At 40.4% G+C, this 14911-nt stretch overlaps 2 protein-coding genes and 1 long non-coding RNA gene across 3 annotated transcripts; 2 read left to right on the plus strand and 1 right to left on the minus strand.

Annotated features, from left to right (window-relative positions):
- Positions 1-1832: 1832 nt before the first annotated feature.
- On the plus strand, positions 1833-2816 carry LOC141601487 (uncharacterized). Its single transcript, XM_074421775.1, has one exon. It carries the CDS (start codon positions 1833-1835, stop codon positions 2814-2816), a length of 984 nt encoding a protein of 327 aa, XP_074277876.1.
- A 364-nt stretch (positions 2817-3180) lies between these two features.
- Positions 3181-3840, plus strand: LOC141601488 (uncharacterized). The gene has a single exon (XM_074421777.1). It carries the CDS (start codon positions 3181-3183, stop codon positions 3838-3840), a length of 660 nt encoding a protein of 219 aa, XP_074277878.1.
- A 1925-nt stretch (positions 3841-5765) lies between these two features.
- On the minus strand, positions 5766-10695 carry LOC141598251 (uncharacterized). The gene is made up of 3 exons (XR_012523370.1): positions 10525-10695; positions 6729-7444; positions 5766-6488 (listed from the first exon to the last, which is right to left on the minus strand). It is a non-coding gene; the product is annotated as an uncharacterized LOC141598251 (long non-coding RNA).
- Positions 10696-14911: the final 4216 nt, after the last annotated feature.

The following is a 14911-nucleotide window of genomic DNA, read 5'->3' on the forward strand; positions in this document are numbered from 1 at the left end:
AGAAGGAAGCTTTATAGAGACTAAAGCGGGGCTTGGTTATAAGTTTCCCACACCCGTGAAGATCAGTGCTCGTAGGAACAGAACTGCTACATCTTCACAACATATCACATTGGAAGAGGCTGAGAAGAATGAAACATAAGACATTAAAAGACCATCAACATCTTCAGTCTTCAACAGGATAAGTCCACCTGCACAGAGAGCCCGTCCTTCTGTATTCGACAGGTTGGGGAGACCGAGCTCTACAACAAATCCTCCTTATGTCTTCACTCGACTGGATAAACGAGAAGCAAGTGAAGTTAAGTCAACCCCTCTGCCATGTACAAGAAAGAAAGGTGCATTAAGTGATCGTTTAGGTGTTCGTTCAAATACGGTCTTCACTCATTTAGAAGCCTCCAATAATGATAGTGGTAAGACTCTTCTGTGCTCAACTTCCGTGGAAGAAAACGATGAAGAAGTAAGCATAAGTGATGACTTGAGAAGCGCAATACCCTCTCGCATGAAGCGTTTGCAAGTGGTGGACATCATCCAGCATGAGCCACTAAAAGCACGAAGACGAGTACTAGTTCTCACTGGTCTCTCCTCAAATAATGTTGAAGAGTGTAAACTTCCATCTTCACACTCCCGTGATGCAAAAGACTTGGAAATTGTGACTTCTTATCATATCACTGCAGAAGAGATACCTGATGACAGCGAAGAGGTAGAGGCTGACAAGGCACCTGAAACACTTGAAGACGAGGTACAATCAACCGTAGATGATTTAAAAGAACTAAACCTAGGAACTGATGAGGATCCTCGTCCAATCTACGTCAGTGCTCTGTTGACTAAAGAGGAAGAAGAGGAATACTACAAATTGTTGGTTGAGTACAAGGACGTCTTCGCTTGGAGCTACAAGGAAATGCCTGGACTAAGCCCAAAAATTGCAGTTCATCGATTAGCAATCAGAAAAGGAATCAGTCCTAGAAAGCAATCTCAACGTCGCTTTAGGACGGAGCTTATACCTGAAATCGAAAAAGAGGTTAATAAACTCATTGAGGCTGAATTTATCCGTGAAGTCAGATATTCTACCTGGATAGCCAACATTGTTCCAGTCAGGAAGAAAAATGGGCAACTACGTGTATGCGTCGACTTCAGAGATCTTAATGATGCATGTCCAAAGGACGGCTTCCCTTTGCCAGTTACAGAGTTGATGATTGACGCAACCACTGGTCACGAAGCACTCTCATTTATGGATTGTACTGCTGGTTACAATCAAATACATATGGCACCTGAAGATCAAGAAGCAACAAGTTTTCGAACCCCAAAAGGAATCTTCTGCTACACGGTCATGTCGTTTGGACTAAAAAATGCTGGGGCCACATATCAGCGAGCAATGCAAAAGATCTTTGATGACATGTTGCATAAAATGATAGAGTGTTATGTCGACGACGTGGTTGTCAAATCAAAGAAAAGAAAAGACCATGTTAAAGACCTACAGACCGTCTTTGAGAGACTTAGAACATGTCAACTCAAGATGAACCCACTCAAGTGTGCATTCGGCGTCACATCCGGAAAGTTCTTGGGGTTCGTGGTAAGGCATAGAGGCATTGAAATCGACCAGATGAAAATCAAAGCTATCAGTGCTAGGGGCACCAATTCCAGGAAAACCGCTCATTCTATACATCGCCGCACAAGAACGATCGCTGGGGGCAATGTGTGCGCAAGAAATTGAAGACCGCAAGGAGAGAGCACTCTAGTACTTGAGTCGTACCTTGGTTGGAGCTGAATTAAATTACTCTCCCATAGAGAATATATGTCTTGCTTTGGTGTTCGCCATCCAGAAGTTGAGGCACTACATGCAGGCGCATACCATACACGTGGTCTCAAAAGCTGACCCAATCAAGTACATACTCTCAAGACCAGTCTTATCTGGAAGACTTGCGAAATGGGCAGTGCTACTTAAACAGTATGACTTAGTGTTTGTGTCTCAAAAAGCAGTAAAAGGTCAGGTTATTGCAGATTTCTTCGCTGATCATCCAGTCCCAGCAAAGTGGGAACTTTCAGACGAACTACCAGGAGAAGAAATTTTTTACGTGGACATTTTACCCCCATGGAAAATGTACTTCGACGGTGCTGCAAGGCGAGATGGAGCTGGAGCAGGAGTCGTGTTCATATCTCCGCAAAACCATGTAATGCCATACTCATTTACACTCACACAATTTTGCTCAAATAACGTGGCAGAATACCAAGCTTTGATATTAGGTCTTCAAATGGCAATTGAAATAAGCGTAAGGGACATGGATATTTACGGAGACTCACAATTGGTGATCAGCCAAGTCCTCGATGAGTATGAGGTAAGAAAGGAAGACTTGATTCCCTACCATCGACAGGCGCTGCAACTGCTTAATCAACTTGACTCCATCAATATTGGTCATGTACCGAGGAGTGCCAATAAGTTGGCTGACGCGCTTGCTAACTTTGCAGCCACTTTGGCACTGGGGGCAGAAGAATCTATGCAAGTGCCAGTCTGCAATCGTTGGGCAATACCTCTACTTGAAACAGTAGAAGATATAGATACAACATATATGATTATCGTCTACACGACTGATGAGGATGACTGGCGCCAACCTATCATCGATTTCTTGGACCACCAAAAATTACCTAATGATCCCAGGCACAAGGTAGAGGTACACCGACGTGCTCCAAAATTTCTTTATTACAAAGGGACGCTCTACAGACGCTCTTTCTTGGGACACTGGTTGAGGTGTCTAAATAAAGATGAAGCTACTGAAGCAATGCACGAAGCTCACTCTGGCATTTGTGGCGCACACCAATCTTGACCTAAACTTTATGATCGTGTAAAGAGAATGGGGTATTACTGGCCAACAATGGTTCAAGACTGCATGGATTTCGCGAAAAAGTGTCAACCCTGTCAGTTCTACGTAAACTTCATACATCAGCCACCGGAGCCATTACACCCGACTATATCTTCATGGCCCTTTGAAGCTTGGGGACTTGACATTGTGGGACCTCTCACTCCGAAAGCCTCGAATGGACATGAGTATATTCTCGCTGGTACTGACTATTTCTCAAAATGGGCAGAAGCCATCACATTACGGGAAGTCAAGAAGGAAAATGTTGTGAATTTCATCCGAACTCAAATAATATATAGATATGGTGTACCACAACGTATCATAACTGATAATGGGAAACAGTTCGATAACCATCGATGACAAGTTTAGGAGAGAAGTTCAAATTCGGGAAAGACAAGTCATCAATGTACAACGCTCCCGCAAATGGCTTGGTCAAGGCTTTAACAAGACACTTTGCAACTTGTTGAGAAAAGTAGTAGCAAAATCAAAGCGAGATTGGCATGAAAGAATTGGCGAGGCATTGTGGGCCTATCGCACCACATACAAAACTCCTACTCAAGCAACCCCGTATGCGTTGGTGTATGGAGTAGAAGCCGTGTTGCCGTTAGAAATGCAGATCCCATCCTTACGCATTGCTATTCAAGAGGAACTTACAGAAGATGAAAATGACAAGTTACGTTTAGCAGAGTTGGAGGCACTCGATGAAAAAAGACTAGAGGCCCAACAGAAGCTCCAATGTTATCAAGCAAGGTTGTCGCGAGCATTCAACAAAAAAGTACGTCCTCGTTCTTTTCAAGTAGGAGACCTAGTCCTTGCAATACGAAGACCAATTATCACCTCTCACAAGCCGGTTGGTAAATTCACCTCTAAGTGGGATGGCTCGTATGTGGTACAAGAAGTTTACACGAATAGCGCATACAAGATTGCGGATGAAGACGGTGTGCTCATAGGCCCAATAAATGGGAAATTTCTCAAACGTTACTACTCTTAAAACAACACCATGCTCCTAAGCAAGAGCGTAAACTGTAAGCCATGCTCCTAAGCAAGAGCTTAAACTGCAAATCATGCTCCTAATCAAGAGCGTAACCTGCAAGCCATGCTCCTAAGCAAGAGCGTAAACTGCAAATCATGCTCCTAAGCAAGAGCGTAAACTGCAAGCCATGCTCCTAAGCAAGAGCGTAAACTGCAAATCATGCTCCTAAGCAAGAGCGTAAGCTGCAAGCCATGCTCCTAAGCAAGAGCGTAAACTGCAAATCATGATCCTAAGCAAGAGCGTAAACTGCAAGCCATGCTCCTAAGCAAGAGTCTAAACTGCAAACCTCTATGAACTACGTCGGCTTAATCTTTTGAAGTACTGTTTCTACTTTGCAAGTACGTAGGAAACTTGGGTGAACATGTAGCCTGAGTGCAGCCACGAAAAAAAATGTGTATCATACCTAAAAAAAAAAAAAAAAATTGAACTACGTCGGCTTGATCTTGCAGGTTGTCATACTTGTCACCTTGCAAGTACGTAGGCAACTTGAGTGAACATGTAGCTCGAGTGCAGCCACCCCTCCAAACAAACACCATTTCCCTTTACACTACTATGTAGGCCTTCGTGAATCATCTTTGAAAGACTCCAATACACTTCGTGAAGCATTTCTCTTTGAGAGGCTTGAATCAATGCTTGAATCATCTTCAAATCTTCAGTCTTCAAATATTTATACACACTTCAAGATGCATCCTCTTCAAGAATGTTCCATCCTTTTCAAGAATCTTCAATTAATATAATACTTCTTCAAGTAATCTCCAAAGATTCGCAGCCATAATAACTCATATGATAACCAAAATGACTCAACGAGTTCATTGCGTGGTAGTTCATATGAGATATGAAATAACATGCTTGTAGTCATCTTCAACGGTTGATGGGTTCACTCCATGGTCGCTCACATGTTAACCGATATGACCCAGCGGGTTCATTGCATGGTAGCTCATGTGAGAATCGAAATCGGCTCTCCACAAAAATCTTCAATGCTTCAATGCTTTGACAGCTCAGCATCATGGGCTCACATGTTAACCGAAATGACCCAGCGGGTTCATTGCATGGTAGCTCAAGTGAGAATTGAAATCAGCTCTCCAGATTAATCTTTAATGCTTGACAGTTCGGTGCTCTGCATCATGGGCTCATATGTTAACCGAAATGACCCTAACGGATTCATTGCATGGTAACTCATATGAGAATCAGAATGATCTCCTGAAAAAAATCTTCAAGACGACGGTTCTTCAAATATAATTTTGCTTCAGGGCTCCGGCTCGAATATGGGATATGATGATTTGATAAGGTCTTCAAGAGAAATATACCGCACATGATAACCGAAATGACCCAACGGGTTCATTGCATGGTAGTTCATGTGAGAATGGAAATGACCTGCTGGAGTAATATTCAGCTACCGACGAGTCGGTTCACAAAATGATCGCCGTTAATTGACAAAATCTCGTTTAGAATAAGGAAAAGTCTCGTCTGAAATAATGAATTCTTGACGGAACACATGGACAGGAAGAGTTGAAATGTTGGAATAATAAAACCGCTGACAGACCGAGTTCATTGCGCGCGATAACTTGTATGAAAACGCAAGGGACTTCCTAGATTGATAAAGTTTCAATGAGATAAATACGTATACATAAGCTAATTTGCTTGATGATCTAGCTTAGAAAATAAATCTCCAACGCCTCCAACACCAATGTATGAGGTTTCATTTCATGATCAACTCATATAAAAAATGGAAGGCCACTGCATAGTGATAAAATCTTCAAAAGCTGACGGTAGAGATTGAACTGCACAAGAACGATCGAACATACAGTTAACCCCTGCAGTAATACCATTTTGTTAAAAAAAAAATAAAAAATAAAAAAATAAATAATTTATTACACGTAAAAATTCATGCTTCTCCAAGTTGCAGTCCTCGGGACAGGAAGAAAAGATTACAGATTCACCATCAAGATACCGAAGCCGTTGTTCAAATTAATCTTTGCAAGTTCTATGCGTAAGCAATGAGCATAGCAGCTCTACATCAAAATGAAGTCAAATATGAGAACAATAATGCAAGTTTGCTCATTAAAAGTTCAGTTTGAACAAAAACAAAAAAAAAATATACAGAGTACAAAATAAAAAAATGCAGTTGAGACGAGGATCACGAGATCAATCAAGGTTCAACATTGACAAATAATCTGTCATACAAATGAACCAAACAAAGAAATGGTCAGGAGTCCGCAAAACACGTAAAGCCTCAAAAGGATATTTCTAAGTCAAAGCAATGCAATGATCAAATTTTAATGCAATGATCAAATTTGCTGGATACGGTCAAATTATTCGAGTACTGCAACAAGCGAACAAATAAGGCGACGTCAAACATGATGATAAACCGAATAATGGAGGCGACTATGACAAAACCGTGGACAATCCTGTCATTGCAAATATGGATGAGCAGGGAATCATAGAAGCTGCTCCAAGATAAAGTCGCCAGTTTGAGTCCGGTACATGGAAAAGTCACATGAAGCGTTCCTAGCTTCGGTTTGGACGCACTCCATTCTTTTGGTCTCGGGAATCAATTGATTGAATATCTTGAAGTAGAGTGTCCGTCCCCATTTGGCTAAGCCTCTCTGGATTCAAATGTGCAAATTGTTGGTCATCCATAAATTTTAAGCAAACAAAGGCCAACATATGTCTATAATATCCATGTTATCATTAGATTAGATAAAGGGATAAGGATATATTAAAAAGATGCTGATAATGTGATAAGAAGATATTAAAGTTCCTGAGTGATAAAAGATGGAAATACCAAAAAAAATGGAGATAGCAGCAAAGGAAGAGAAAAATAGAGAAAGGCACATAACAACTACCTGCCAACGTCGGGATAGAGGAGCCGAGAACACGATAAATAACCTGTCGATACACCATAAGGCTAAGAAAAGGTCATGGAAATCTGACACTACAAAATAGCCAAGATATTACAAAGTTCGTAATATTTGTGATACAAGAACAGAGCAACTCAAAAGGAAGGTGTGAGTTTGCTGCTAAATGAAAATGGATGGTAGTGAAGGAGGGTCTTAGCTGTATATAGACATATGATGACAGGTGTAAGGTCGAATCGAGAGTGGCGGACTGTTTCGATTTTTCTTGGAGTTGTCCCGTTTCTCGAAAAGAGGGTGACACTGACTTCAAAGTTGGGCGAAGAAAGTAATTCCCTCTATCGTGTATATCAAAGTCAGCCCACAGGACCGCAACATTGAATTCGAATACGAAGCTTCAAACGCTAAACTGAGATCATCATTTGATTAGCACATTAGAGTTAGCTATGACGACCACCATGAATAAGCCAAGTCATCGCAAACACGGTTGTAACTAAGGATATGAAAATAGGAGTAGATAATATTCAACTTCGAACCAGTACACGAATGGACCTGCGTGGTGTTCTTGGTAGTGGTGACCCCTTTCTTCTGGTTGTTGAAAAAGTCGAAAACGGTATTTGAACTCGTCGTTCTGAATTCATGTCAGTAATCATCAATGACCATGAATCTCAGTGGAGTTTGGCTTGTAAATGGTTCACTTCGATGCACTGAGAGAAAGAAGGCAGATGAATACAAAGATGTTGGTAGTGACAAGAAAGCAAAGCGCAAAAAAATCCCAAGTGTACGATTACAAGAAAATAAGCATGATTATAAAAGTATATAAAGAGTACCTGTTGCTATTTCTTATTACCTTCAACAAGAGCAATAATGTGGGAGTATGGACGCATGGTCTGAAGATGCACAGTTCGTCATTTATATATACAGATTTTGAAAAAATTACTTGCCCTTGAAGTAAATCTTGCCGCCTATAACCTCTAAGAGGACCGATGAAATAGTCTTGAGAGATTATATTTTTAAGTGCCTAAGGTCGGTTAAAACAATTCTATGTTGTAAACCTCTTACCTATGATGTCAGGGCGCACGTAATCATGAGAAATTATTCACAAACATGGATAGATGAGAACCGCACAAATTTGCGACATTTTTAAATTTAAGTTTCATCCGTCAAGGTTATAAAATGACCAGGGTGACATAAACTCAAATGTCATCCGTCAAGGTTACAAAATGACAAGGGTGACATAGATTCAAGTGTCAACCGTCAAGGTTACAAAATGGCCAGGGTGATATAAATATCGAGAAGAGTCGCCAACCATCCGCCAAGTCAGATAATGATAGGATGGCCAAAAAAATGCTATCGATGCAACATGATGGATGCCTGTCGACTTCCAAGTCAAACCAAAAGAATGTGTTGAGACCCCGCCACGCTAAAACACTTCGAAAGTGGGCATGACAAAGTCTCGAGGGGGCAATTTGTAGGCACTAAAAATTTATTTTAAGTGTCGAAAATTAAATAAATTAATTAATTTGAGTTAATAATGAACATTTTAACTCAATTTAATTATTTTGTTCCTTTTAAATCAAATTCGGGTCATTTTGAGTTATTCGGGTCCAAACAAAAGTCAAATTGGGCTAAAATTGCAAATGGGCCGAGAAATGAGCCCGTAACCCTAAGCTAGAGAAAGCCCAACTTTTTCTCTATAAATAGAGCGAAGTTATTTCATTTCAAAGGAGATAGAAAAACTCGAAGAAAAGAAAAGCTCTGGAATTCTCTCTGAAAATCTCGTGAAATTCAACGTAAGCAGTCAACAAGCACAACAAATTCGTGCCGCCTGCGCAAGAAAACTCAAACATTCAAACTCGAATATTCAAACATTCAAACTCGAATATTCAAACATTCAAACATTCAAGAGAGACTCAAGTCGTTCGACCCTCTCAAGAATACAAGTCAACATCGCGCGTAGAGTGCATACACCCTCTACACGCGCACCCCCTGCAAAACGCACGCGCACCCCCTACGTGGATCGTGCATGCGTACCCTGTTTGTTTAGTTAGAATCAGAGGATTATTAGAGATTGTACACGAACTTTTCTGATATTAATAAAAACTCATTTTGTTTCCTTGTTTTGTATTTCAGTTATCGCAATACAAAATTTGTCGTTACAACGATTCTTTATGTTTGGCACATCTTCAACAACCCTTAACAATTTAAAATCCAATGTGTAATTTGACGAAGGTGCCAGGAAAATAGACATGCTATATAAAATAAACAGCTTCTTGAACTCATCTCCCGACTCATTGCAACTCACTAATCTATCATGCACAATGTTCAACTTAATAAGGTCTCCCTTATTCTCCAATCCAAATTTTCTTCGCCACCCAGCTTTTAATTAAGCATCAACAGTCACTTTACAATTACCAGTCATGATTATCTGCACCCTATCACCAACTCTGGGAATCTGGAATACATCATGCACATCAACTTTGTTTAACAAAAACTCTATCTTCTTGGACCTAAACATGTAGTTGGAATGCTTGAAAGCTCTTATAAGCCATTCCACAATCCCTTGAGGTATCTTCCTAACTTGTAAATGCAACAAGCCTCCAAAACCAATTTCTTGCACTACTTTGTTTTGCTCATCATTAAGCTTATTAATAAGCTCAACCAGCTTGTTTGGCCGACATTTTGTCACAAATTTGTGATCAGTTTCATGTCGACCAGTTGCTTCCTTCCCAATCATTTCCATTATCTTTGAACCCTCATCATTTGCATTCTGCACAACCATTTTGTTTTGACCAGAGGTACCTTCCATCTCCACATTTGTTATTGCCTTCGCTATTTTGCGTTTTTTTGTGGAGCTTTTTAGGGACTTATTATTGCTTATACCCTTTCTCTTTTTGTAAGTTCTTTTTGTAGGAGTTTGTGTGAGTGCTAGCTGTTTCATGACTATATTTAGTTTAAAACCCGAGATAAATTAATATCAGTACAAATACCAGACAGTACTACTGCCATATTTACCAAATAACAGAGTCAATCCACTTTCACAATTTCAATAAAACCTTGATAAGACCAATAATTTTGTCTTACGCAACAAAACAAGATTATCGCTACATATAATTTAACCATTTCACTAGTCTAAATTCAGTTATCTAATCTTATAATATGAGTTTTAACTTGTAAGAAGCAATGTTATTGTATCAAAACACATACATATTTACAGAAAGCATGTTGAACATGAAATAACATATGATTAAAGTTACAAAAACATCTTAAACAACCAATTAAATCACTGCATAATTTCTTAAAAGCTAACCCTAATATTCTGATTTCAACAATAATTTGTAATTAAATTTACTATTACAGCTTAAACAATTATACAAAGCAGTAATACACACAAACACGAGCAAGAATATGAAAATAGATGAAAATTAATCGGTTTCATCAATAATTCCGTCCAATTATACCTAATTTATGATTTTCGAATGTCATTACACCGAAAATATATTAAACAAGCAACTGAATATGTGCATGAATAACTGATAAAAAAACGCATCAAAATCTGAAAAGAATTGCACAATTTTTCTAAAACCCTAGCTTTAATAACTCGAATTTTAACCAAATTATATGCATTCAATGTTATGCAAACATCTAAAACAAAGATTCAAACAATTATTCATAGAAACATAAGCGGTAATACAAAATGTATTGAATAGTTAATCGATTTTATAAATTATTTCCCCAAAATATAGGTAAATTGAAAAAATCAGAAGGATTAGAGCATAAATTGTACCTGAATTCAAAGAAAAACGCGATTATATCGAACAATGATTCGTATTGCTTCGTAATTTTGATTGATTCACCAATTTAATCCATCATTTCCTTCGTTTTTTCTTCAATTTTAAAGGGAGAAATGAGAGTAGAAAAATGAAATGTTCAGCGACTGTTTTTGTTTTGTTGTTTGAACGCGAGATTTTGGTTTTGTGTTTGATTTTTGCGCGTGTTATTGTATTGAGGCGAGTTCTCATGAGTCCACCAAATAAATTGAGTTCATAAGTCCTCATCCAAACCATTGGATATTTGAGATGGATGGTTGAGATTGAAACACTAAAACACACTTAACACTTATTAATTGCATTTTCTCTCTCTAGACTTAATTACACATGCACTAATCTATTATCCTAACCACTTAACAATAACCTTTGTCTTCTTCTTCCAACTTTATACAAAGTTTATGACACTTTTACGAGTGTAACTTTAATGCTAATTAGTGTAACTTTAGTGTTTTACGAGTGAAACTTGAATACTAAATTGTGTAACTTTAAACTAAAAAATATTTTTGACGGATATTTTTTAAAATTTTTGTAATTTCAAGGCAAGTTACGACATTTCATTATTTTTTAGAGTGTAACTATAGAGTTTTACGAGTGTAACTTTAATAATAAATAGTGTAACTTTAAACTAAAAAGTGATTTTGACGGATATTTTATTGACTTTTTGTAATTTTAAGAGAAGTTTACGACATTTCAGAATTTTACGAGTGTAACTTCAGTCTTTTATGTAATACCCGCCGTTTTAAGGGCTCGTTGACCAACCCTTTGACCTTGGAGGACCCTAGTGAGAGATGGAATACATTGGTATGGTCGTAGAACATACCTTAAACTCGGTCAAGTAGCCGTTACTCGGCCGAGTAAGGGTAACTCGATCGAGTGCTGTGAATTCGGTCGAGTTGGCGTTTACTCGACCGAGTACTAGCGTGACAGCGCGATAGTTATATTTCGCGGAGGTCATAACTTATAACATTTCATTTATTCTTCCGTCATTCCTTTAAACCTAATACTCCCTCTCCCTAACCTCTCATCTCTCACTACCCATCTACTATCTTATCATGACCTAAATACGATGGGGTAGACAGTCTATGCGTGAGGTGGTCGAGTCGGGGTCGTCGCCGTTATCGGCATCGGTCTTCTTCGAGGTGAATTTGTGATTGAGCATCTTTTCTGCAGTAATCTTTGAATAACTTAGTGATATGATGCAATGATTGTTGTAGGATACGATAAGAAGTCTTGCGTGACATGATGATGGATGCGTTCTATGGTTGGTACGAAGGTAGGCTTTCCTACTCAGTTGGCTGTATAATTTAATTGACTGTTTATGATTGATTGTTGGCATGTGATCGTTGTTGGAATTGTTGGAGATTGGTTGGTTGGTATTGTTGGTTGGATGATTGTTGTGGAACTATGTCGGGACATGGTTCCATACCCATGTTCGCCCCTTGTGACTCCCGTCACAAGGGGGATGTGCACATTAAGGATATGGGATCACTCATTACGATAAGCGGGTATTTGGTGGGCAAGGCTACGGTCCCCCACTGGCGGTGTGGGTTACCTGTTGCGATGGCTAACCTGGCAGGGCTACACACTTTAGTGTGTAGTCAGTGATTGTTGTTTGTTGGAGTTGGAGATCATCTGATTGTATTGTTGTATTCATTTCTACTACGTATGGTGATTTGGTTATGTAGGTAACTGACCCCGTTTTATGTTTTCAAAACTGTGGTGATCCATTCGGGGATGGTGAGCAGTTATTTAGCAGGTTAGATGTTGATGTTGCTTGTGGGATATGGACGGGATCGAATCGTCACGCTGACGCCTATGCTAGTAGTCTCAACCGTAGTTTCTGAGTGTTTTGTTTTATCATGTTGTGTAATAGTAAAGATACATTTTATAACCATTCTGTTATTGTCTTTTGATATACTTACCTCGGGCAACCGAGATGGTAACACCCTTACTTACTGGGGAAGGTCTGGTGAAGGCTCCTTAGTAAGTGGGGGTGTTAAAAAGTGGTATCAAAGCGATGATTTTGGATCCTGAACCAATGAACCAAATGAACATAGGGTGTCAAATTAAAATGAACTTGGTGTATGTGTGTTGGGAGCCCTCATATATCGGTTTTGGGTGAGAAGGCGCCCTCATCTCGGAACCCCACCCCTAACATAATTAAGCCAGTAACTACGCGAGGGAAAGGTTATGGGATTCCAGTGCCCTGCTCATTAATAACGTGTAATATGTGTCTATCCGTATATTCCCGAGGATGTTGACATGTCTTCTCTATGGCCGAAAATATGTGAGTAAGCTGAACTCACATGAGGTGATTCTCCTTATGTCATACTCGAACCCTTGCCGGGAGGACCGTTGGTATTACAGTGTGCCGAGTATTGTGTGTGATAGTCTAGCTCTCATGGCTAGCTCTTCGACTCGTCACCTTAGCTGTGGTGCCATCGTGACCCGGCTTGTTCAGAAGTTGACTGATTTTGTTGCTCCCGAAGAGCCTCCTTCAGCCGCGTTAGTGGGTGCACCTGTCTTGGATCCGGAATATTTCATCCACCACAAGTGGTTGAGGACTTTGGAGGATGGGTCTTTAGCTTTAAGAGTGAGGGGTACCATGTGGATAAGACTACCCGCCGTAGAACACCTGTCTGTCACCGACCATTTAGCGGAGGTAAATCCAGAGAGCGGAGAGCCTACACCCAAGCCCCAGTACTATCTTATTCCTGAGGGTATTCTTATGGACTTACCCGAGCCGGTGCAAGGTACCAATCGCTAGGGGGCCTCTCCCCGTGAGGCACGTAGAGCTAGAGTTGCCTGGGATGTGGGGGCCTATACACCTTCCTTTGCACCAGATTATTCCCAGCACCAGTACTCGCCATATCCTTCGGCCTATGACCCTAGCTAGGATACAGGTTAGTAAGCTCACGGAGCGGATTTCCACCACACTCGTGTTGAGAAACATGCATGAGATGGCTCATCAGCAAGGGATATGGACTGGCCTTGTTCAGCTCGTGTGGTGGAAGGGACCAGGGGATGACTCCGGGGTATTCCATAGCTATGGGATGGATCATACGGCGTAGAGAGCCCCGACTAGTTACGAGTATGGCTGCCTCGCATGACCGTGGGGATCTAACTATGGGAGCTAGCTGGACGAGGAGGGGCGATGGACAGAGGGCGGTGCCGGGACCTCAGGAGTAGAAGGAGATGATATGATGGATGCGGATGTAGTTTCGGACCTTTGAAGAGTCCTTTTTGTGTTGTTTTAGATTATGTCGGACTTATTTGGTATTTGGATAATTGTTGTTCTTTTATTTTCTACTTGGTGCGTGGTTGTGTACTATAGCCATAAGGCCAAGATTGTTTTCCTTTTTGTAGTAGCGTTATGTTAAAGCGAACCTTCCTTCCTATATATATCTACATGTAGCAATGTTTGTATGCAGGTACGTTGGAATTTTATGCTCGGAATTTGGTCGATCATGGTCTTCCGCCTGCTAACTCGATCGAGTAAGGGCAACTCGACCGAGTAAGCACTACTCGGCTGATTAAGGACTGTACTCGACCGAGCTCGCGGGCTGGACTGTTGTTCTATAGAGTCGTGATTGTCCTAATGTGTAGTTTATGCCGGGGTGTTGTTCTATGTGTGCATAGGAGTAGTGTGTGGTAGTCTTGGCATTGCATACGGAAGGGATGAGGTCATAAACTAGATGGAATGTTTGGTGTTGGTGCCAATTACTTAAACCCTTTCTATTTGTTGATTGTGGTTGATGTATTCCTTGTACTTAGGATTCAGCCGCGTGTTTATTTAGTTGCTTACCAGGTTGTTTTACATTACCATGCCGTGTATGTTATAATTGTTTTAGGGAGTGAACTACGGGGACGAAGTTCCTTTATGAGGGGTGGATAATATCGCAGGACATAATTGTTTTAATGCTTTAGAATTTTGCTTTAAGTTGGTAGTTGCATGTTTCAAATCTGATTTGGGGAGGATGTTGCTTCCGAGTTAACACGTTTGCGAGTGTGAATTCCGGTCTTCTTTTGTCTTTGGTGTGGGTGTTTTTTTTAGAATTTGAAAGCATGTCCGCATGTTGTAGTGGTCTCTAGGTTGTGTTGGGCGTATGAGATGAACTTCGGGGACGAAGTTCCTTTTAAGGGTGGAAGACTGTAATACCCGCCATTTTAAGGGCTCGTTGACAAACCCTTTGACCTTGGAGGACCCTAGTGATAGATGGAATAAATTGGTATAGTCATAGAACATACCTGAAACCCGGTCAAGTAGCCGTCACTCGGTCGAGTAGGGGTAACTCGACCGAGTGCTGTGAATTCGGTCGAGTTGGTGTTTACTCGACCGAGTAC

The sequence above is a fragment of the Silene latifolia genome, chromosome 9 (genome assembly GCF_048544455.1).
Source record: "Silene latifolia isolate original U9 population chromosome 9, ASM4854445v1, whole genome shotgun sequence".
In the NCBI taxonomy this organism is placed as follows: Eukaryota; Viridiplantae; Streptophyta; class Magnoliopsida; order Caryophyllales; family Caryophyllaceae; genus Silene; species Silene latifolia.